Source organism: Vidua macroura, chromosome 2 (genome assembly GCF_024509145.1).
Source record: "Vidua macroura isolate BioBank_ID:100142 chromosome 2, ASM2450914v1, whole genome shotgun sequence".
Taxonomy (NCBI): domain Eukaryota; kingdom Metazoa; phylum Chordata; class Aves; order Passeriformes; family Viduidae; genus Vidua; species Vidua macroura.
Genome location: NC_071572.1, coordinates 96341694 through 96365803, shown reverse-complemented (window position 1 = coordinate 96365803; position 24110 = coordinate 96341694). Strand labels below are relative to the sequence as shown.

Sequence of the window (24110 nt, the reverse complement as noted above, 5' to 3'; positions counted from 1 at the left end):
CGCAGCTGCAGCCCCGCTCCCGCCCGCGGCGCGCCGAGACCCCAGCCCGCGCCCGTGGCAGGTAAGAGCCGGGGCTCCCGGCCGCGTCCTGGGAAGGGTGGAGGGGGAAGCAGAGGGGACGAGGAATAGTGCCATCGCTCCAAACTTCGCGCCGGGGCTGTCCCGCATCCCTCCCCGAGCGGTGCCGGGTCGCGGTGCGGCGGCGGCCGCAGCATCCCCCCGTGCGCCCGGCGCAGCAGCCACGGCGGCGCCCCGGGCCGGTGTCCCCCCGGCTGGCGGCCCCGGCCCCGCTGCGCTGGGGCTGTGTGCGGGCGGGGGCTGGGGCCGCAGAGCAGCGAGATGAGACAGACCGACGCCAGGACGGCGAGCGAAAGGAGGAGCGCGGGGAAAAACATTTTTATGGATGGCTAAACGCTGACAAGTCTTCCCGCTGTCAGGATTTCTTTCTTTTTCGTTTAAGTAGGAGAGGGGAGGGAAAAAAAAAAAAAAGAAAAGAAACAACAGAGCCCCACATGACACGTTTGGAAATACTTTTCCTTTCAGAGGTTATTTTCTGTTCAAGAAATCCCGCTCCTGGACACGCTCCCAGGCAAAACGGAGCAGAATTGCCGGGATTCGGGGTTTTTATTCCAGCTATGAACGGTGACTCTGATTGGCTTCTTGTCTTTTGGCTCCGAAGTTAAAACGTTACACGTTTGTTGGTTAGCGAGTAACCAACATTTCCAAAAAACAATAACCCTCGAAATGGCAAATTATAAATCACTGTAATTTTATCTCCGTGCTCTAAGTGGGGGGAAAATTCGGAGTTCGGCTCATTGGTAACAATTCGGATATTGTTTGCTAACTTTGTGTTTTCCTAGTTTGATTTTATGGGTAAATTTATTTCATGCTAACCAGGTCTGCTTTAAAAGAGGTATTAGTGGGAATAAAAATAAATGACACACACATGTCACATGCACACACACAGACATGCAAGCCCACTGTTAATTACTTGCATCTTATAAATTAGTGAAAGAAATTTTTCAGCCCAGAATGGTCAACTATTTAGTGAAGGAGCTCTCCCTTGGCAGAAGTGGGAAATTACGTGCACAGCTTCAGGAATGTATTCAAGTTTGCAGTGGTTTGGGAAGGGCACTGCAGATAATGCAAGTTTCAGTACTCTTCAGCATCTCTGATGTGTGGAAATGTGCCCCTCTATATGTGCAAGTATTTGTGCAAGTATTTGTGCAGTAGGACAAATCTTCCCATCTTCGGGAGCATAAGATGAAGAAAGTGCTGCAAAAGTCTTCTCCTCAGCATGGTAAGACAAATGTTATCACTCAAACAAACCTCATCCGTTTTAATCCAGCCAACTACTCCCTTCTTTCAGATTTGATAAGTACCAGTGTCTGGCTGGTTCATCTTTACTTCCTGTTAGATTTTAGAGCAGACGCTGGGGATGTTTGTGATTTGTTTTTTTGTTTTTTTAAATATTGAGTTAATTTGACTTAGTAGCTGAAATAAGCATGTCCAAAACTACATTTAAAGTCAGTTGTATCAAGGATATCTTGTATTTACTGGGTTTAGCAGTAGTTCCCATTCCCATCTGTCCTTTGTGATGGAATTAGAAACATTTTCTTCTTCACTTTATTACCTCGCACATAAGCTGATAAACAGTAATTCTGCAAAAGTGCCTGGAATAAGAGTCAAGTGTATTTTATCACAAATCCTTATCATATCCATATTATAGGTGCAAACCGAGAGATTTCCTAATGGATGCATTGAATCTGTGTCAGTATTTGTAAACTGATACAAGGTGGAGAGAGCTTTTTTTTACCTACAGCAACTGAAACAAATATGCAGAAAGCTGTCAACTGCACAACTTTGTGAAGAAGTTGAGAATTAGAATTTCACTAAAGAGTCACGCACCCACATGCCAAATATCTGCAGAAGGTGGGGATGTGGTGTAGAGGAACTCGGCAGCACCTCGGATTTGAAAGCTACTCTCACGAAAACAGGCAGTAGTGGCCCATCTGTGCTTCAGTGGGTACAAGACAAGGCCCAGCTCACTAAAAGAAGAGTGTAGAAGTGTCAGTATAATGTATCATGTAACATCTGCGCAGTTAATTCTCCTTTCTCTCCTTTTATTCTTTTACAGGCTTTCTGCATCTTGCATTTGAATTCTTAGCTATCTGCTGTTATCAGACGGGGAGATAGTGTGTCATGCAATCCTCTCTTCTGAGTGCTAAAGTGCTGTAATTTTGATGGCCAGGCTAATCTCTCGCTATAAAGTTTTATTTTTCCATTGTTAAATTCAAAGGACAATGACTACTAATTACAAGTGACCTTTAACCAAAACACTAGCTGGAGTTTATCACCTGTGCTGATACTGACTAACAGTAATTCCAGCATCAGCAGTACTGGGCACCCTGTTTCAGAGAAACTTAGAAGAATAAGGGGAGACAGAAATATATATATATATATATATGATCTATAATTTGTCTTCTGCAAAAAAATACAGTGATAGCATAGAGAAATTCCATTTTCTGTGCAATGTATACCCTTTACAAATAATAATTACATGGTTGAGGAAGGAAAAAAAAAAACCCTGAACAATGCATCATAAATATTTTAAATGAAAACAACACAGCAGAAATAGATGTAGTAAAGGTTGTTCTGTCTAACTGCCTGGTTTCCTGATACAGGTGGGTATAAAGAACCATTAGTGTTACTGTACATGAACAGCAAGGGATAGTAATAACAACAACAATTTGAGATAATCATCACTGTCCTATTACTGTATTTGAGAACAGGTGTAAGGAAGCACTAGACTTTGATTACAATGCAACAAAATCAATTTTTCATTTTTCAAAATATCCCATCTTATAATTTGTCTGCAATGTTTGAATGGTTAATACTGTGGGAATTTTACAGGTGGAAAAGTGACCTAAAGAGACTTGCGCCCTGTGTATTTATTATAGCAGCTAAAAATCTGTCTGTGCTTTTGCAGATGAGTGGATTTAAAAGATTGTAGGATCAGAGCCCAGATTAAGATCCTGCCTAATACATGTGTGCATTTTAATTAAAGCAAGTGAAACATCAGGTGGATTGTTCTACAGAACCATTCGCAGATTTCTGCATCTTAGACAGACGTAAGATTGAGCAGTTCTCTTTGAGGTTCAATTCCTCTGGACAAGGGCATAGCAAGGACATGGTGGAGGTGGACATAGAGTGAAGGAGACTTCCCAATTTATGCAGCCACCCCTACTTTAAAAACCAAGAAAAAACAGAAGAAAATCTGATAATTGATCTCTGTTTTTCTGAGACAGTGTTAAGATGGAAGTGCGTTTCTGAGTGGGAGAAGCAAAGCCTTAGCTTTCACATCTTTCTATCCAAACTTGTTTGCTTCCCACTCTTTTTTCCTTGTCAGTAGCATCACCATCCTCCCTCTGCCAAACTTAGCATCATCTTTGCCTCTTCTCTTTCCTCATAGGTCGTGATACTTCCAGATATCTCTTGACAGTTTTTCTTCGTGTTACTTCTTACATTCCTCCTTCCTTTTCTTTGTAGCTGCCAAAGCATTAGTCTACACTGTGGCAACCTTCCAGCTTGATACTGCAACCTCCCATTTCCCAACAAGCTCTCTTCTCCCACCCACGTTCTGCTCCCAGTTCTGCTCCCAGATGCAAAATTCTGCATCTTTTGCTTTTCTTCCTGAAATATCTCCCATTCTGGAATCTCTCTATATGTCTGGCCTTTGTATAGGTTTTGAAAATATTCCCCACATCCTGAGTTCCCCACAACTGCTGGCCTCAAACTCACTGTCCATTAAAAGAGAGAAATGAGGAGGAAAGAAAATTAACAGACCCGTGGGTCATTGGAGTTTGTTCTGCTTCAGGCTTCCTTTCACCCTCATTACCTGGCTACAATGGGAGCCAGATTGGCCACTTCTTGATAACGGTGGTTCTGTGTTTGCTCGGCCTGGTGGTGTGCTGGGTCACGCAGCTGTGCTGCGCAGAACAGCAGGCAGGAGCTGGCAATGGAGGTGCCCTTTCCAGAAGGCCTTGTCTGCAAAGCTCCACCTAATGAAGAATCCTTTATAATGTGAATAACCCTGCAGCTGAGGTCAATACATTTCAACAATGCCTAATCTTTTTTTTTATGTGTGTTTTCTTGCTTGCCTTCCCGTAACAAAAAAAAAACACCAAAAAAAACCCAAACCACCCCCCCCCCCCGCAAAAAAATCCTACCTTTTTTTTTTTCTTTAAGCATTCCTTTGCAGAATTCCTCATCAGATTGTACTTTACAAAGCCATCCCTGTCAGAGTACCTGTGTGACAGATGCAGAAATCGAGGCACCTGAGGGAAAGCTGTTTACCCTGAGGCCTGTGGCAGGAACTGATCCCACACACTGCCCAGTAGGCACAAAACTGACTGGAGGCACAAGCAGTTCATGTGGCTTTTCAAAACTCTTTCAGGGTTACTTGCTGGTCTTGCCTATCCAAACCTACTTGTCTCTGTCGAATTACCGTGGCCCAGCTGCCAAGGTGCAGTTTATCGCCCTGCAGCCTCTGTGAGGTAGCTGATTTATCTCTCTCTCTCTCATCAACAGATCTTGGATTAATTCACACAGGGCATGAAACTTTCACAAAGACATCTAGAGCAGAGAAATCAAAATCCATTCCCATGGGAGGCTGCAGCTCCTATGCCTGTCCTGCTGCATGGTCCTACAAGAACCACCTCAGCCTTCTTGGTGGTGGCCTCCTTGGGAGCCTTGGGCTGTAGGGGCTGCATGGGCTAGAGCTGAGTGTTAGAAGAGGAAGGGCAGAAACAGCTATGAGGAGATGGGGTATTCCTTGCAATCCTGAGATGGATTTGAAGAAGAGTGAAATATTTCTTTTAAAGACTCAGGGCTTGATTTGTGCCTTCTGCTCAGTGTTTTCTGAAGCTGGTAGTTAACATGACATGTCATCTTACATGCTAAAGAGAATTTAGCCTTTGTTTTTTACTCCCAGGCTCAAATGTAGACATATGAAGCCTGTTTAAGCTCATAAGCAAGTGTTCTGGCTTACAGAGAATCTGAGCACCCACATCTTCAGCTAAAGTTGGTGGGAATGGCCAGCTATTTCCTTCTTTCCCCCACAGGAGGGAACTAGATAGGCAAGTTCTTGTTCCTTTTGTTCTTAGCCCTACTGTTGGGAAATAACTTCTACAGTCAAAGCATATCCAGATATTTTTCATAGAAAATATCCTGTTCCCTTGACCAAGGCAATCCCTGCCACTGAATCAGATCTTTACATGGATAAAGCACACTAATACTAGTGCTTACCTCTTCTCCACAGAGTTTGCTGCAGTTCTCCAAGATGTAGGCTATGTGGATAGTCCACCCTTCCTCCCCCCAGCAGGGTTTCACAAGCCACTGAGGGCTCAATTAGCACAGATTACTGAGGATGTTCATGCAGGAGAACCTATATGTCAATCTTACTGCATTAGCAATTTCCCACAGTGATGCACAATGGAAGCCTTTTAGGAAAAACAGATTTGAATGTGATATGGTTTGAACACAGTGAAATGCTAATGAGATTCCATGGACAAGTGCTAGTGTGATGTATACAGAAAGTGTCTTGTGTGTGAAATCTATCCCCCCTATGCCATTGGCCAGGCTGTCTCACCTGCAGAGAAGGAAAGGTGGCCAGCAGTACTGTTGCTTCCTCCCCAGACCTGCTGCCAGTCAGAGGGGAAGCACTTCTGGAAGTTCTTCCTTTTGAGTTTTTTATCCAGGATCTATATGATCTATTGATCTGTATTTCACTTTCCAAGCTGTGAGATGCTAAATCATCTGCAAAATACGTCTGCTGTGTTAACACCAGAACTGAGTAATGCTTCAGATAGACCTCCCTGAGGTGGGATGTGTTACCATACAATGTGAGGAGAACATTTGCTTTATCCTTTGTCCCTGTGTGCACTGTAAAGGCACAACCAGGGAAAAAGCGTATTCTCTTCTGACAATTTAAGACACTAAACTTCCAGAATAGATTCCCATCAGACTACAGTGCCACATCCTTGGTGAAGTAATTGTTCTTTAGATGTATCCTTATTCACAACATTCTTAAAATCTAAAACTAAGCAAATCCTTTTTCTAAAATGAGTATTTGGGAATGACTCCAAGAATGCCAGTGATTGATAACAAGGTTTACAGGATTCGATTAGTGTAGCTATAAACTTTAGACGAGCATGGAAGCTGAAATTCTTCTCAAGCTCCTGTCTTCCTTTTTGGAGTGTTTGTTCTGGAGGCACTTGGATGCATGCTTTGTATTAGAGACAAATCAGCTTTTATTTTAAAAGCAAGAATTATATTTTTTGTGTATTTCTAACCGTTCCATTTTTAGAAACACCAATGGGCTTTGCTGCAGTTTCTCTGGGAATGGTGGGTATGTGAGGAATGCAGGACCGACTGGCTATAAAATGGGGATAGCCAGAGCCATGAGAAGACATTTTGGCTTCCTAGGGCAGGTTGATGCATCTCCTCATCACCCCAATGCCTCCTGCCTTCTCCCAGAGATACATCCTCAGAGCTCCTCCACGGCATGAGTGCTCCTTAGCCCTCATCTCTGCTGGAGGAAAGCAGCTGAGAGACAGGCTTTTCCTTGGAGGGGCTGGTCTGAGTCTGAGCAAGGCAGCTTCAGGAAGGGGTAAGGCAGGGACTGGGTGGATGGGTCTTCTTCCTGCCTGCAGGGAGCAGGGTGTGAGGCAGAGAGGAGGATGTGTCCCCGTGGGATTGCATCTTAGAAACTTCGGTGTGGCCCAGACGGAATATTGTGCAGTTCACTGCTTATAAACATCACAGTCACTGGTTTCCTTTAAAAATTAATACCGAGGAAGGAAGTGCAGTCAGAGAGAGATCATAGTGATAAATCCAGCTTAGTATTTTTACATAGACTTTTGTTGTGGTAATTTTGTGGGGTGCCCTCAGATATTGTGGGAGATTTTCAAAGGCAAAAATTGGTGGGAATGTCCAGTCCTCTGGTTTGGGTTGCTGTCCTCAGCAGCTGGATGCAAGTAGCCCAGGGGTCAAAGCCAGTGTAGCCATGCTAGCCCAGTGCTGCACCGGAAGAGAGGGGCCCATTCACTTGGTTGTAGTAGGGGATGTAGGGTCATCTCAAGGGGTTTTCCAGTCCCTTCTTCCTCCCCAAGGCCAGCACAGTTATTCTTGAAGCCAGCTGTGTAAAATGCATTCACAGACAGCAGCAACTGTCCCAACACTTATCTATCCTACTCATACTCCCTGATTTTTCAAGTGGACATGAAAGATGGATTGCCCCTATCCTGTCTGCAGCAGATTTTGCACATGGGGGTACTGTTACCATGCCCATGTAACAGAACATAAGAGGGAAGAACACCTCTGTTCTCCTCATCTTATGTCACACTGACAAACCTTTTTGAACCATCTGCCAATGTGCCCGTCCACAGTCCCACAGTATGAATTGGCACATACCTTCTTAATCTGGTATCATGGGTATACCAAACATGACCTGTGTACTTAATTTTCTTTTGCGACAGAATTTATGCTTCTGAAACACTTCTGCAGATGTTTGGCCTGTGGAAGAGCACATAGCTGTTTTAAGGTGTGCAGCTTATATACTTGAATCTCCTCCTTTGTATCAAGTTAGAAGGTGTTATTCCTGTCAAGAGAAGCTAAAAGATGCTGAGTAGATGAGGTAATGCTTGAGTGGTTACATGGGTTCAGAAAAATTATGTGCATGTCAGAGATTTTTAGTTACTAGCATCAGATTTTTTCTTACTTTATTTGGGAGGCAGTGAGTTCAGGTGAAGGCTCCATAGGGTGAACAAGTGGCTGGAGAAGCATGAGATACTGATGCCTGCACATGAAGTTCAATGTAGAAGGGTTTTCTGAAGAAACTTGAAAAAGTCTCAAAAAGATAGGTTTCAGAAGCTTGCAGTATTCATTTACGCTTATACAAATAAATAAGATGTTGCCAGGGCTGTGTGAAACATGGATAAATTTGAGCCTCAGACACTCTACCTCCTATCATTGCATCTCTTTTTAGCTGGAGAAGTCCAAGGTCAAACTGCGAAAAAAATTTAATTTCTTAATTAAAAAAAAAAACCCCAACCTTCTTTTCATCCTATTAAATTAAAACCCTAGGTATGTGTTTGTGGAAGAAGTTGGTAACATTGTAATGAATAATTCATTCACTTTATTTTCTTGTGTGTGAAAGACAGTGGTTTCCAATAGATTCATAATAGCATCCTTGTCTCAAGGGTGGGTCCCAAGGACAACAAAAAGCCTCGGGGGATCCCAACTGATGTTGAGGGTGCCATGAGTGGAACAAGTGATTTACATGCTTCAAAAATAACATGTGGCCACTGTTGCTGAGCCATGAGCTGATTACTGGACTGTGCCACTCAGGCTGTGCCTTCACACTGCTCTCCTGGAATGAGCGTGCATGTGAAAGCTCTGCTGCCCAGCTCCAAGTTGCTGTTTGGACAAAAAAAAAAAGGTTGGTGCATGAGGCCCAAGGGAAGGTTGGAGAGGTTCACCACTCATTTGAGACCCACATATTTGTACACACTTTTGTTTGTTTATTTGTTTTAAAACCCTTTTCCTTGCTGATGTATAGAAGATCCCTGTAGCGAGTAGCAGTGATGATTTGACTCGAGAGGTTCTTTGCCAGCCCTGGGTGTGTGCAGACTGCTGCCAGCTGGGCACATTTGAAAACATACCAAGAATCATTTAATTTAAGAAAACTCGTGTGCTTCTCTCTTTCATAGTAGGTAGAAGTAACTGAATCAGTGCTAGGTAAAAATAACTAACCAAGAGCATGTTGACTGCATTCCTCTTTACGTTGATTGACTGAAACAATTTTCTCCCTTCCAGTTCTGTTGTGATTTAGTTGCTGAGTGTCAAACTTCCAGCTATAATTGTCTCACTTCTCTGTTTTCCAGCCACATGCATCTCCAAGAACTGCACAGCTTATGTCTAGACGACCCTCTGAGAAATTTCCCTCTGTGGCCTTACTTAGCTGTTGCAGTGACACTGAGACTGATGATGTCAGGCATTCTCGAGACAGATAGCCATGCCTTTCACCAGGCAAGTGCTGGAGTGGAGGCAGCACCTTGAAGCTTTATGCTGAGACCAGAAGTACATACACATCTGCCCACACTTGTGCTTACATGCACATACACAGATATGCTTTTGAGGGACATTGGACACTTTGCTTTTATGCAGTGGTGTCTTAAGTCTGTTGTCGTTAGCATCCGTGAAAGTTTTCCTTTTTGACTTTTGAAGAAAGCTTAGAGTGAAATTTAACGAGGACTGGTACAGTTTCCCTGCTGTGACTATGGGAGTGAAATTCCCCCAGCCTGAGGGAATGGTACGAAGCTGTGTCAGGGGAGGTTTAGGCTGGGTATTAGGAAAAGTTTCTTCACCCAGAGGGTGTCTGGGCACTGGAACAGGCTCCCCAGGGAAGCGGTCACAGCACCAAGCCTGACAGAGTTCAAGAAGTGTTTGGACAATGCTCTGAGGCACATGGTGTGACTCTTGGGGTGGCCTGTGCAGGGCCAGGAGCTGGCTTTGATGACCCTCGTGTGTCTCTTTCAACTCAAGATATTCTATGATTCTGTGATTCTGTGACAACTAAATTAGAGGAAACTTCGTCATGCATGTTGGACTGCACAGGCATTCTACTGAGGTGGGATGTGAATCTTTCCTGACACAATGGATCCTTTTTGCATTACATAATATCTAAACTTAACAAAATCTTGTCATAGTGGAGATGTCAGCATGTTTGCACTAGACAGAGAGGAGGGCAAGTTTAATTTCCATGAGCTCTGGAACCCCTCTTATTGATTTCATCAGGACCTGGCTCAGTTAGGAAACCACAGTCATGGTGGGCTTTCCTCTGCTCCTGACATGTCAGGCTCTTTAGTACCACAGTAGAAGTTACTGAAGTGAAGTTCCTGGAGCAACACATTTCTCCTGTTGACCTGAGGACCTACAGGTTATTGCTATACCAGAAGATGAAAAATGGGCATAGGAGGAAGAGAAAATATCCTAGTCCCTTCCACTTCATGTCCATTTTGCTGGCTCTTAGCCTTGCAGTCATTCAGACTTGAGGTGCCTTATCTGACACAGCATTAGCTGTATGCAGTGCCTGATTTTGCTGGGTTTTTTTTCTAGGTATTTACCTTTATGTGGAATGGTCCATGCTATATACACACATATTTTTCTGAAATACAGATTTAGGGACTCGGGGATGAGTAGGTCAGATATGGATGTCAAAAATTTGGACATACTTACGTAGCCAAGTAAATTCTACTGAAACACCGTTTCTATGCTAATAAATTAAACATGCCTTATACTGTTCTTGGCCCCGAGGCATACTTCTGTGTAATGGCTGTCTCACCCTCCAAAACATGGTGGCTCTATGCTGACTTAGTATTAGGAGTGACCCCTGTTCCCTCCTAACTCTTGAACTACGCACAAAAGTGTTTTGGGGTAGTGCTGTGGGCACAGACCAAAGCCATTCCAGATGCTGTGGTAATAACATGCTGCAGGTAATAAAGTGCCCAGAGATGTTTCCTGCCGCTGTTGTGCCACAGCAATAGTAGACAACTCTGTGTCTAGGGAGAATGGAGCCAGTGAACTGGGCTGAAATGTTTCCAGTCCCACCTTCTCCTGCAGGCCACAGAAAAAAAAAAAAGGGTGGATCCATGCTCACGTCCCAGATGTCTTCTACCTCTTCCCTAAATCTAGCTTCAGATCTTAGGCTATACTCAGTGATGGAATAAAGATTTACAGCATGGAAGACTGACTGTGTTTAGTGTTGACCAGTCACTTAGCTGACAGATAGACAAAGCCTTCCTTGTAGTCCCAGAGGAGGGAATTGTGTTAGGAATGTATCCTGAATGATGCCTGACTCATCCTCATGATAGCACATCATATCTGAGGGAGATAGAGCTGGTCAGACCAGAACTTCCATCATTGTATAATGGACATGTGTTGGGAATATGGATCAAAACTGTAACACTTCCCTCCCCACTGCTACCCTAAACTGCACAAGCATCGAGAAACACAATGGATCATCAGCACAGAAAATAGATCAAGTGTGGGGTTGAAACATTTCAGTTGGGTAGGCAAGTTGCCAGTTACCAAAGGCATATGGTTTAAGCAACTGCTGTCCTGAAAGACTGTTAAAATTAAACTGTGAATTGACATCTCTGTTGTTGCAGCCCTGGAGCCCTGGAGCAGAGTGGCTACCACCCTATTTCACAATAGGGAATCTAAGCGTAGCAGCACAGGGCTTAGTCTGCTGAATAGTGTGCAGTATTATGTAATTTAATAACATTAAACTAGGATGTTCTGATAATACTATTTGAAAGCTGTTTAGTTTATTTAATACCATTTATATTTTACATGTCAGTTGAATTTGGGGAAAAAATATTTCAGAAGAAACTGGGGGGAGCACGGTAGGAAATTGTGCAATGTACTTATCTGAGACTACATCACATGGTCTGCAAAGCACGGCTTTTGCTTTTATACACATAGTCTTGGCGACTCTCCCACCAGCAACAATAGTGCTCAGACTCATACTGATGTCACTGTTGAGTTATTTAATTTGACTGAACGAGATTAATGTGTTTATTTAAAACCTTGGTCAAAATGGAAAAGAAAATCTCGGGACAATACTTTTATGTGAATATGTATGTTTTCACATCTGATGATTGTAATGTTGCATTAACTTATCAGGAGCAGTTGTTTACACATGCCAGTGCCCAGGAGACCCCCTCAGATAAGAAGTGTGAGCCATTTTCCCTCTCAGCATAGAGCAAAGACTTCTACACTGCTACTGGTCTGGTGGGCTTTCATCCCAGGCTTTCCTTGCTTCTTGTTGCTGCTTTCAGGGTTGATCCTCAGTGATCCCAGCATTGTTTTATTTTCTCATGTGAAGATGGGGTTTGGTGCCACCAGGCAATGACAGCAGTGTCATTGTGGATCCTCCACAGGTTCTCACCAGGGCAGCAAGGGACAGACACCTCCACTGCACAGGATGTCTGGATGGGGCTGGTGCTGGGGCTCTGCAGCCTGAGCCTGCTCCTGCATAGACTGGAGCCTGCCTGCCTAAATTTTATCCACATCATGTTTTACAAACAGATTGACGTGGTTTTTTTTCCTGTGATAAAACTCTGATTTTCCTTCATTCTCACATATATCCTCTAAGTGTTTGGAATAGACTTTTTGGAATAGGCTTTGCCTAGAGGCATTAGTAACTATTTAGTTAAATACTCTGCATCAATGGACTTTTACTAATACAGAGCAGGGAAAAAAAATCTGGAATCTGAAGTTTCTTTTGTATGGTGAGACAGGTTTCCACTGTTCCATGGAATTGATCTTTGACTGATGAAGGGCATGAGCTAGGGGGTTTCTGCCGTGCTGTCAAGAGCCTCTCTTGACAGTCGAGGACAAATGGACACACACATAGGTTGAAAATGTAGAAATTGCATAAATCAGAGCTCATTGCTCTGGTGGGTCCCTGAAGCAAGGTGTGCCAGTTCCACTTTCCAGTTTTGTAGTTCCTCTGTGCATATTTTCATGGTGCGTGGCATATGAAAGTCTTGGGGAAGAGCAGCTGCTGCTGCCAAAGAGTTGCTTTCATGATTTCTCCTCTGTGGGGCCAAGTTATTCCATCCTCCTAGTGCAGTGGAAGGTTTTTGGGAATTTGAGCCCCTTCTCCCACCATTGCTGCTGTTGTGGAGGAAGGGAAAAAGCTTGTTATGTTTCCACGTATCAGCATTTCTCAGGGTGATGGGCATCTCCCAAAGGGAAGTGCAGTAGGGCATAGGGATGGGCATGAGAACAAAACAGAAGAGCTGGGAGAAAAACAGCTCTAGGCAGTCCTTGGTCCTCAGTAAACACAGCCTGTCCAAGAGGCTGTGCTGCCCTGGGTCACGTGTGCTCACACTGCAGCATGCTCCGAGCTCCGTGGCGCTGAGGTATCTGAGTATGCCAAGGAACCAGTCTTTGAGATTGGCCTCCTGTCTCACTGTGTTGTACCTGCACGTGCACACAGTGTCCCCAGGTGCCCTTTGAACTCTTACAAGACCTGTACATTTAAGGAAATTGCACAAAAATATGGTTTGTGAAGCTGTGCCGCTCCCCGTGCTGGGCAACATCTGTCTCCTCAGTGGCTGCATTTAAGTGGTGCTGAGGACTGTGAGCAGGCCTTTATTGGCGGGGCAAAAAGTTCCACAAGCTAGACTAGGGCAGTCATGGAGCTGTTTTTCTAGAGGCATCTATTTGGAAGCTGCTCCCATCGCCTGCTTTAAGTGCCCTCTGTGTAGTTCAGACCTTTGGACTTGCTGTGCACAGGGGGTCCATGAAATATATTTAAAGCAGTAAATAGCTTGACATACAAGGACGTTTTTTCCTCAGAGTTCCAGTCAGTGGAAATATGTAATTTTCAGCTAAAATTAGACTGGCTCCAGCTATATGAAGAAAAAAAAAAAAAAAAAAAGAAAAGAAAAGTCCTCAAGAACTAAACTCTTTCTGTTGGACTTTGTCAGATGTAGCAACTCGTAGCAAAAATAACTCAGGATCCATCCAGCACAAACTGTGTCCAAAAGTCTGTGATTTGGATCCAGAAAGCTGTGAACTGTTGAAGAGAGAGAAACAGACTTTATAGGCAAAAAAGGTTTTTCTCTTCCATGTAAGAAAATATAAATAAGTTTAGAGAATACTAGTAAACCTTTCAAAAGCCTTAAATGAAATCTAGGAGTAGTTTAAATTAATTTTGCAGTTAATATTTTACAGCTCTTGACAGTACAGTGAGATTGGAGTGGCAGAGAGGGAGTTGAAATCAGAACAGTATTCTACTCATTGCTTCCATAAAATTTGATATTACAGATTTATTTTCATAGAAGATGATTGGGCTGAACCTACAGCTACCAGCATATAAAAAAGAGGGTAAATTTTCTTTTGTACTAAAAATAATCTTAGTCCTGCAATCATTTGCCTGGCTGCATTAAACTCTAAACACAAGTTGAAGTGACTGGATACTTTACAATTTCCATGGTCCAACTCTAAAATGAGTGGGGTGGATAGTGCGGAGGAGAGGCTTGGGCCCAAAATAAACATTAAAAACCAAACAGAAAACCACTGAAAATTAACTACACATTTTGAATGATTTCTCTTTCAAAACATTTTATTGAAGGAACAATGGAAATAGTGTGTGAAGCCTAACCATGTATTGTGTTGCTGTTCCAGGCTTCATCAGCAGTTTCTTGATGTTTGGAAAGTTCTGAGACCCACCCTGTTGGACTGCTTGTAACCAGTGCCTAAGACTACAAAAACGTACGTGTGAAAAAACCTCTCTTCCTTCTTCCACTGAAGGAAGTGTCCATCATAGTACTGTGGAAACTCCGTGCAGGCCTTGCAAGGCAGGAGAACAGTTTGTGCTTCCGTTGACGCTCGTGCGTAATCTCTGCTTCTTATGCACTCCAGCACCCCTATCAGTTCCTTGTTCTCCTTCACCAGCCCTGCAGTGAAAAGGCTGCTGGGCTGGAAACAAGGAGATGAAGAAGAAAAGTGGGCAGAAAAAGCTGTTGATTCCTTGGTGAAGAAGTTAAAGAAGAAAAAAGGAGCCATGGAAGAACTGGAGAGGGCTCTGAGCTGCCCAGGTCAGCCCAGTAAATGCGTCACGATCCCACGTTCCTTGGATGGGCGGCTGCAGGTGTCTCACCGCAAGGGGCTTCCCCACGTCATATATTGCAGAGTGTGGCGCTGGCCTGACTTACAATCTCACCATGAGTTGAAACCACTGGAATGTTGTGAGTTCCCTTTTGGCTCAAAACAGAAAGAAGTGTGCATCAACCCCTACCATTACCGGCGGGTGGAAACCCCAGGTAATTATGTCATCTGCAAATGATTCGCATTTCTTGCTCTGACAGGTCTAATCTTGGTGCGTCCTACAGCAGTGCTCTGAAATGTGAAAAGGCAGGCTCCATCTGATGGAAGGATCTTGGGTCTTACCCTGCCTGCTGCTATCATAGCTCTGGCAGCCAGGACTAGGGAGGGAGTAAGGAACCCCTCTACCGTTGGGGTCTGCATCCCATTCAGACCCCTGAGGGTACCCGGATCTTGTCCAAGGTGCTGAAAGCAGCTTCCTCTCCTTGAGCGTGGGTGCTGAATCCTCCCGGTCTGAACTGGTAACCATCTGTATGAAGTCTGGGCACCAGACTGGTGTCACCACCATGGTGAGATTTTGTCTCATTGAAAAGCAACAGTTGACTCATTAAACCCCAGGAAAGACTAGCTCTCTCTTTAAAGATAACAGTTGCAGTAAAATGGCATATTTTGCAGTGAATATGAAACCAGGTCAGTTGATTTTTCCTAAAATACCTGGTGGCTTGCCTTAGGTGGGATTTACTTACCTAAGTGGAGAGTTTATGTCAAATAAATCCACCAGGTTCCCATAAAAATTTGAAATTTTCTACTGATAATCCTCTTTGGACTGCACAAAAAACTTATGACCTTACTGAAAGGTCTTTATGTCAATGAATCAGCTGTTGAAAAAATGTAGTGTTCAGTGTTGACTTCTATAGGGATCTTAGAAAGCAGGGCTGGCAAAAGTCTTGAGCAATTATCCTGTTTTCCTCTGTCCAGACTCCCAAACCAAACCAAATTACCAGGTACGCTCCTGACAGATATTTTCCTAATGAGGTCTAAAAATCCCATGTGATAAAGGCTCTACAACCTCCCCAGGCAAGTGAAGCTATTGCTTTGCTATCCTTACAGTTCAAAATGATTTCTAATGTCTAACCTAGCTCTCCCTTACTGCCAAAAATCATGGTAATTTAATTTACTAATGGATACAGTTGGTAAGTGTATACTTTTTATTCTGAAATTACTCCTTGTCTGGCATGAACTTTACTCTGAGGTGACATTAGGATCAGATAAGTGAACTGTGGGATGTTTCTTTTCACACAGATGAAATAAGGGAAAGATATTTGTTAATATTTGTTAAACAGGGGCTGCTTCCTCTTCTGGTAATCCTTCCAGTGCAGCAGAGCTGCCACTGTGAAGTTTTATCAGATCTGCTGTAAACATTGTCAAAACTTTTATATTTTACAGCTACACTGAGTGGTGCTTGTTGTCAACAGTTTTCAGTGGAAAGAGCTGATCTCACACATTGCTAAAGTAAACTCTTCAATAATTTAAGAAAAGATGCTCATAAAATATCCCATTTTTTGTTTATTGCACTTCTTTATTTGTAGGCTGCAGTCTTTAGTGTCTTCTCATTTCTTCTGGTGTAACTTCGGTGCAGTTAATGGAGTCTCCTCAGTGCAAAGGCTGACAGCACTGAATGGTGCTGATTTCAACCCTCATCTGTTCAGTGCCAGCTAACACTGCTAATGGAATAGTTCAGCAGCTGCTAAATGGCTGTCAAAGCTTGTCGTTCTGATCCTGAAACTCAGAGGCTTTCAGCTGTGAAGATGTCTCTATTGTTTGTCTGTGCAGCAGACTAGCAGTATCTCTGCTAGTAAAATAGAAGAGGGGACAAGGTGCAGGTCTGGGTACTGCTGAATTGGTAACATGATCCCAGGAACAGCTTTTACCCACGTGGACTTGTGTGGACTAGCAGCTCTCAGAGTGCAGGGGTTAGCCCACAGGAGGGACTTTGGGCACTTTGGACTTGGCCACCTTGTTTTGGAGGTGAAAGTGATTGCAGCTGTGAGGATACAAGCTGTGCTGTGCCAGTTCTCCACAGGACCCAGGAATTGTTCTCAGGCTGTTGTATTCAATCCTACAACTCTGCTTATAGAGACAACTCAGAAGCTGAAGCTCACAGCTATAGGATATATTTGTATCATATAGCAAAGAGTGCAACGCACTCATGTGCTCTGGGGCAGCAGCAGGAGAGAGAACTTGCACCACTGCAAGTGGTGCAATGCAGCTCCAGTTAGAAAGCAGTGCTGCAAGGAGGTGTTGGCAAAGCAAGAGAACAAATGAGCTTAATGAGATAGTGGTAGCAGTGAGATCACCATAGAAAAGGCTGGGAGTGGTTGATTTAGGTGCTGGTCTGTTTAAACAGCCCTCTTTTAACTGCAGGAAATCTGCATCTTGGCTGTTGGTGATCTTAGGCTTATATGAGATTCTCTGAGTCTCATCCTCTGGAGCTAAAGAATCCCCCACTGAATAAGTAAACACTGTATTTTTTATAATCCACATACCAGTATTATTTCCATATGAATGTCCACCCTTTCAGAGATAATTTTCCATCACTGCAGTCTTTCTTGCTGAGTCAACCACTCCATGACCAGGTCCATTAACTTCAATCCAGAACAAATGAGTTGTGTCAAAGATGGGAGGGGCTCATCCTTTCTTTGACAGCGCGGCAAATCCCTAGACCTCTGTTACTAGAGTACAGCTTTGAAATCTGGTCAGAGATTCAAGGGTTTCATTACCTCTGCTGTGTCCACAGGCTGCTCAGTCCCACCTTAGGCTCTGCTACTGATACTGCACACATTACACATGGCTTTTATTGCTGCTACAACTATTCCTAGCAGATTTCTTCTCAGGTCTGCTGAATAGCAAGCGCCACTTAGAAAAAAAGCAGAAAATATTTCCTCTGTGTGTGCAACATCCCACTGCAGAGAGGAGCTAGGCCACCTAATCTGAAGGAGGTAGGTATCTTGGTTATGCTCTGCTTCTCCCTTCATTGTTGCCTTCAAAGAGCTTCTCAGAAGTCTGATTTGTTGTCAGCAGAAGCTGCTTAAACATGTACCCTATTGTTTTTATAAGAGAGCATTCATATGTAAGTATTGCAAATTTGAGGGTGCACCATTGCTGTGGACAGGAGAACTTTTGACTTAGACTGACAGCTTTCATGAAGCCTGAGTGGAATTAAGATATGATAGCCTCCCAGGTGGAAGACCACCTGATGGCTTCGCTGTTGGCCATGTGCTTGGGAGTCATGGGCATAGGGAAGAGATATATCTCACTGGAGAGTGGTCTCCAAAAGTAGTAAACTATCAGAGATGGATTAATGTGTGAGAAATTGCAGTGTGAATGTTGTACCTGAAATTAAAATGAGGCAGGTAAGTTTGCTTGCTAGCATCTGAAGTCACAGGCACAGCCAGGTTCCCAGCAAGAGCTGTTGAAGCTAAAGGGAATGGGAGAAAGGTATCAAAAGCAGTGGCAGGACTTAGGACATGACCATATTTGTCTTCAGTTGAACAAAGATCATCAACACTTCAGCATGCATAGAAGGAAGGATCCACCTCTGGCTCTTGGTGGACAGTAGCACATAGAAGAAACGGACCCCAATGAGTGGAGAAAATATGGGTAATTTATGAGGATAGACAGGTCCCAACACACTCAGTTACTCAGTTTTATGCCTCTGGTCACACTTCCTTCAGAGTGGTTGAGCCCTGGAGAGCGACATGTTACCAAAACAACAAGGAGAACGAGGCCCTGGGGGCACTCTAAGCCACAAACAAGAACATCTCTGAGTGCCTCCCCACCACAGAGTCTTTAGCCCTCTAGGCAGTCACAGAACAGTCAGTGGAAAGAGTGAGTGAGGTGGCAAACAAACTGTTCAGCAGAGCAGAAATTAAGAGTGCCATGGTCAGATCCGCAAGGAGTTCAAGGCTTGAAAATTCTTCCTGCTGATTCACTCAAGGCAAATCAAAGGCTTTCCCTGGCAAGCGCTGTTCACACATCCAGAGTCTCAGCTTTCATTTAGAGAAGGAGTTGAGTTCTCACAGGGCTGAAGGAAGAACCTCCCTCAGCTGTGGTACCCACAGTGAGGCATCAGCCTCTCAACACTGCACGACGTGTCTGCACACAGCTGCCCCTTGCTCAGCACCTCTGCTGGGTGCAAAGGGATCACCAGCTCCTCATTTCTGAAGACTGCTGGTCAGAGCTGGCTGATCAGCAGCTGACCTGATAAGCATCATACCAGTTTCAGGGAGCAGCTGAGGAAAACTCCAGAAGCAGCAACAGCTCACAGCCTGGGGCTGTTCACAGGAGCATGGCATAGGAGGAATACAGCTCACCAAAACCATATCTGCAGTGATGGTACTGGTCTTGTCCTAATATGTAGCAGTTAAAGAGTTTATTCCTCTCCACTGCCTGTGAAGAGATCCACAGGGGACTGGGCAGTGCATGCCAGATGTGAATACTTGTATTGCCTGTATGAGTCCTACCTGGGTGTTTAAAGCTAAAAGAACAGTAAAGAAGCAGAAATACCTTTCTCTACCAAACATCTTAAGAAAGTGGCAGCAGACTCTTCATGTCACACATAGGGGCATATGAGAAGCAGAAAGAAAGAAAGTAGTCTCCAGAGCACCAATTCTTGTCCTGGCCAGAGGCTAATGAGCAATGCATTGGGCCAGAGAACCATGTATGTCTGGTGTCTTAACAGGTATCCCAGTGCCTGTGTTTCCAGGCAGGTGAGAAGATAACTTCTGCAGTGAACTCCCTGCCATCAGTCCAATCTTTTGCATAGTGTTAGGGCTCAGTTCTTCAGGTCATGGATGACTAGCAAATTCCCAGCAGTGTATTCCAGTGGTTGGGCAGACAAGTTGTTTAACCCTGCCTCTACTGCAGCATGGTGCTACATTGAGCAAGAAGCTGCAAATCCTTTGTTAGTACTGTAAATGTCCCAGCTCTCTGGGCAACTGATGTGCATTCCAAGCAGAGTTCCTGCACCTCTTCTCATGCATATGTTTTGCATTATCTATACATTATTTGTTTTATTCAATAGCAATTATTCCACTCTTTCATTAAGCTGGAAAATGAGAGTTTGCTGTAATTAAAAGTTGTTAGCTAACCTACCTAAAAATAATTTACCTTACCTAGACAGCTTTTTGGCCCAAGCAATATGTTAAAACATGTTCAAACTGTATATTCCCATCAGCATTTAAAACATTTAAAAACAAGAGCATACATTGCTATTTGTTTCCATAAACTAGTAAGGATAGACTGGAAGGTGATGTGCTGCTGTGTTTTAAGCCAGAGGAACTCTGGATACTAGATCAGTCAATACAAGCCTCCTGAATTGTCCCTGATGCTGGGACAATTCATCCTTCTCGCTCAAATTGCTTCCTTATCTTCTTTGGTGGCTTTTAGATCTGCACGATACCAACTGGGAATTCATTCCCCCTACCTGTGTTGAAAGCCCTAACTAAGATAATTAGGTACTATGTGAGCTGGTAGAGAAATAGAGAGAGAAATCTTGGGGTACAGGAATCACCCATTGTAGGGCCTGCTTTCCTCACCAAGGACTATGGAAGACACAGTTAAAGCCTCAGGTTGAACTCTCATATTCAAAATTAGTCAGCAAGCCTCCTTGTGTTCCAGCACAGGGATGGCATCTTCATAGGTATCTCACTAGTCAGGATTTTCAAAGTGTTTTGAGTCTTAATTCTATTCTTGCTTCTCATATGTCAGAATCCAAAGTAATTTGGATCAGCTTTGGGTCTCTTAAAGGGGCAATGCTGTTAACAGCACTTATAGTGTGGGATGAAAGTGAAGAGAGTTTATGGATAGGCAGTATCTTCTACTAGATTAATTTTTAAATGGGTTAATTTGGATTTCAGTTTTCTGGCCTGCATTTTTCATGTCTTAAATACCAACCACTGACATATGCCTTCTCATGCTAGATCTTTTCTAACTATATTGCAAGACCTAAATTGATATTGCTGCAATGCTTGAATTGCCATTTACATTTCCTTTCAAAGATCCCACTGTCTGTCTGGCAGCATTTTCAAGTACTTGACAACATTTTAGATCTGCTGTCTGGCTTCAGGTCTGTACTTACTTTTGCTCATCTGTAACATGCTGGTAATAAAATATGCAGTGTATTGTAGAGCACTATTAATTGTTATTAAACTTGTCTGTGAATTTGGCACATCCTGGTGATAATATTTAGAAAACTTCTGATGTGTTCAGTTTTTGAAGAAGGGAGAAATAGGTAGTTTTGAAAGGGAGAGATGTGCCACACTTGTGAATTTTATGGTACCTTGCTCAAATCAAGATTTCTCATTTTGCATGTGGAACTGCTGTAACTGGCTGCAGATCTGGAGAAAAGTGTCCAAGAATTCAGCTTTTGATTCTTGGGTTTGGACAGGTTTGTTACTCTTCAACGACTTGTATACAGAGAGCAATATTTGAGCAGCATGGAATATGCCTTTTTTTAACTTACAACAAGATATACTTTCAAGAACAAAGTTTAAACCATTTTTTCTGTTGTTTTTGTTTTCAGTCCTACCTCCTGTACTCGTTCCAAGACACAGTGAGTTTAACCCTCACGTCAGCCTCCTTGCCAAGTTTCGAAACACTTCTCTGCACAGCGAGCCACTGATGCCCCACAATGCCACTTATCCAGATTCTTTCCAGCATCCTCCATGCACCCCTTTTCCATCATCCCCCAGCCACATGTTCTCCCAGTCACCTAACAGCATCAGCTACCCCAACTCACCAGAAAGCTCTTCTGGACCAGGAAGTCCCTATCAGCTCACAGGTAAGAATGAGCTTTGGGACACTATGACTGAGGCATTTGAGGTCAGGTGACAATTTTGTGCTGCCCCCAGACTGTAGCTGCAGATTGAATTGTTGGATAGAATGGACTTGGAATGTGATTTCTTGTGACTGTCTCCTGTGTATTGTTTCTCAGTCCTTCTGACAGATGCTCAAGAGATTGAGAACTATAGTCATCCTGCTCCTAGAAGTGCCTGGGTGAGATGTCATGATTACTCTGGGGGAAAAACTGAGGAGAGAAGCAGGTGTGGCAGAAAAGAGCACTTGCAAGACCTAAGTAAGGGACCTAGGACGGTCAGGGTAGGAACCTTTAGAAACTCCACCAAGGAGACAGGATAAAATGGGGAAACTGGTGTGCAGCAGTTTTTTTAAGTTTACGGCAATCCTACTGACTGTAGAAATTTCAGAAATTTAAGGTGTTTAACAATCTGGCCCAACACTTGGAGAAGTCAGCAGGCAAGTTCCTGTGACTTTGGAACATGTTCCACAGTTCTGAGATTAGCAGGCTTATGTCACTCAGATTGTTTGTGTTGTGAACTCCTGACTTAGTACAGCTCTAATTACCTGAAAATTTAACTGTGCTTTTGCTGTGAATGCAACACAGCTAAGAGCTAGTTTTCATATCAAAACATGGGTCAGATTCACTTCAACACTTTAACCTTCAAACTTTCAAGTTTCAGTTATAGCAGCTTTTTCACAAGATGAATTCAGGTCAGAATCTTTAAGATTTTCAGATAATTTAAGATTTTAGTATCTCAACTATGAAGCATTTAAATTCAGGTCCTTAATGATATGCCTATTTCATTTTAAGTGCAAGAAAGATGTTTATTTTGCAAGGTGTTTGTAGCATTTGAACTTCCTTTTAAGCTGAATACTTTCAACACAGTGTGATGATTTTCCTTCCCTCTTCATTCATTGGATGTGCCTTCATTCATTTCTTCTCTAGATCTGTATTTCTGATTAAATCATATTTAGCAACACTGAAACATTTCATCGAGTAGCAAGACTTGTTTGTCTTCTCCAATATTTTTCTTTCACCTGTGTGTAACTAAGCTGGATTCAGTGGAGCTGGTCCTGACAGGTAAATCAGGCCCATTCCAGCTGTGTAATGACTCTGACTCGTGCATTTAACTGAACCTGGGACCTCGCAAAGCTACTTGATAATGGAAGTGGCTCAACCTGAGCTTCAGTATATCACAACACAAGGCATACCGATAAGCATAATTTGCCTGTGTAACAATCAGGGATGGAAGGCTATCTAAAGCAAACTGGAGTTACATCAAGAACCTTGAGAGGGATTGCTGTGACCAAATATAGATGTAGCAGGTTTCTGCATCTCATGGAATTGTCTATACTCTCCCTGTAACCCTGTAACTAGTGGAGGAAAACAGACACTCCTAGAATAAGATTCATTGCATCTTCTTCTATGTGTCCGATACACTGTGTCTGCAGGTTCCTATTTTGCTTTAGTGGATATAAAGAGATCTAAACGTGAATAGCTTAGGAATAGACATCAAAAATATCCCTATGACCATGTGATCCTGGGATTATATCCCTTTCTGTAACCTATTTTTTCTTCCACTATTTCTTGATTTTGTTTTACTGTTTTTTGTTGGAAGGTTATGTCATTTAAGTGCTAGAAATATCATATAGTGTATGAAATTCCTAGGTATTGAACAGTGCTTAGCTAGAATAGAATAACATGGTTTACTTGTAAGATTCAGTGGTTGTCTCATGAAACAGTTGACAACTACCCACTCTGGGTCAAGTTGTTCCATCTTGAGGGCCAGCCAAAAGACTCCAAACACAAGAAGGCATTTCCATCTGGAATCAAGTTAAACCCTTCTTAAAGAGGCCTCTGGTCCTGCAAGCTTGTATATGGCTATAATTTTCATATAAGCCCATTGAGTTTCTGTTCAAATGAGGCAAAACTATTCACTTTTAGTGCTTATGCACTGAATGTTCTCATTTTATAATATGAAAATGAAGTCCTTTTTAATTTGGCTTTCTAAGTCCTCCAGCCTTTCTGGATAATCCCCACTGCAGAGTCACCTTCTGTTTTCTAGCTCATGTTGCTGTAAATGAAACAAATCAGGAGCTGAGCAATTTTGACTTGATACTTTTCCTCCCAATGTTTTCATGACATCTATTGCTCTTTGATGGGAGACTGAACAAACCAGGAGAGGGACAGACTTCCCTTGTAGGACAGAGGAAAAAAGAGCAAATCCAGGGGGAGTTTTGCCAAGTCTGATTTCTATAGCTTTCCATAGGCTTTTTTTACAGATTTTGAAGGAAGAGAGCTTTCTCCCAGAGAATCAAATAAAGTTAGTTTCTGCTCTTAAATCGTCCTCCTCAAGTTTTAAATTAAATACAGAATTCTGGAAATAATAGATGAAACTGCATTACTTTCTTAGGGTAACAACTGGTGTTAACAGAGAACTTGATTTTACATGGGTCTAAGCTTTTCCTTCCCATCTTTGCTGAACATGCAATAGTCTTAATCTGGAGCCTGAAGGGAGGTCAGATTCAGATTTGTGTTTTTTCCAGTCTTCTCAAGCCAAACAGTACTG

General features: G+C 43.1%; 1 protein-coding gene across 1 annotated transcript in view; it reads left to right on the top strand.

The window, feature by feature from the left end:
- Positions 1-24110, top strand: part of SMAD9 (SMAD family member 9) — a 36735-nt gene continuing 12625 nt past the window's right edge. The window contains exons 1-3 of the mRNA XM_053971726.1: positions 1-61; positions 14263-14900; positions 21266-21523. Coding sequence (XP_053827701.1) covers positions 14489-14900; positions 21266-21523 — 670 coding nt within the window. The 5' untranslated portion in view covers positions 1-61; positions 14263-14488. The remainder of the gene's footprint in view (positions 62-14262; positions 14901-21265; positions 21524-24110) is intronic.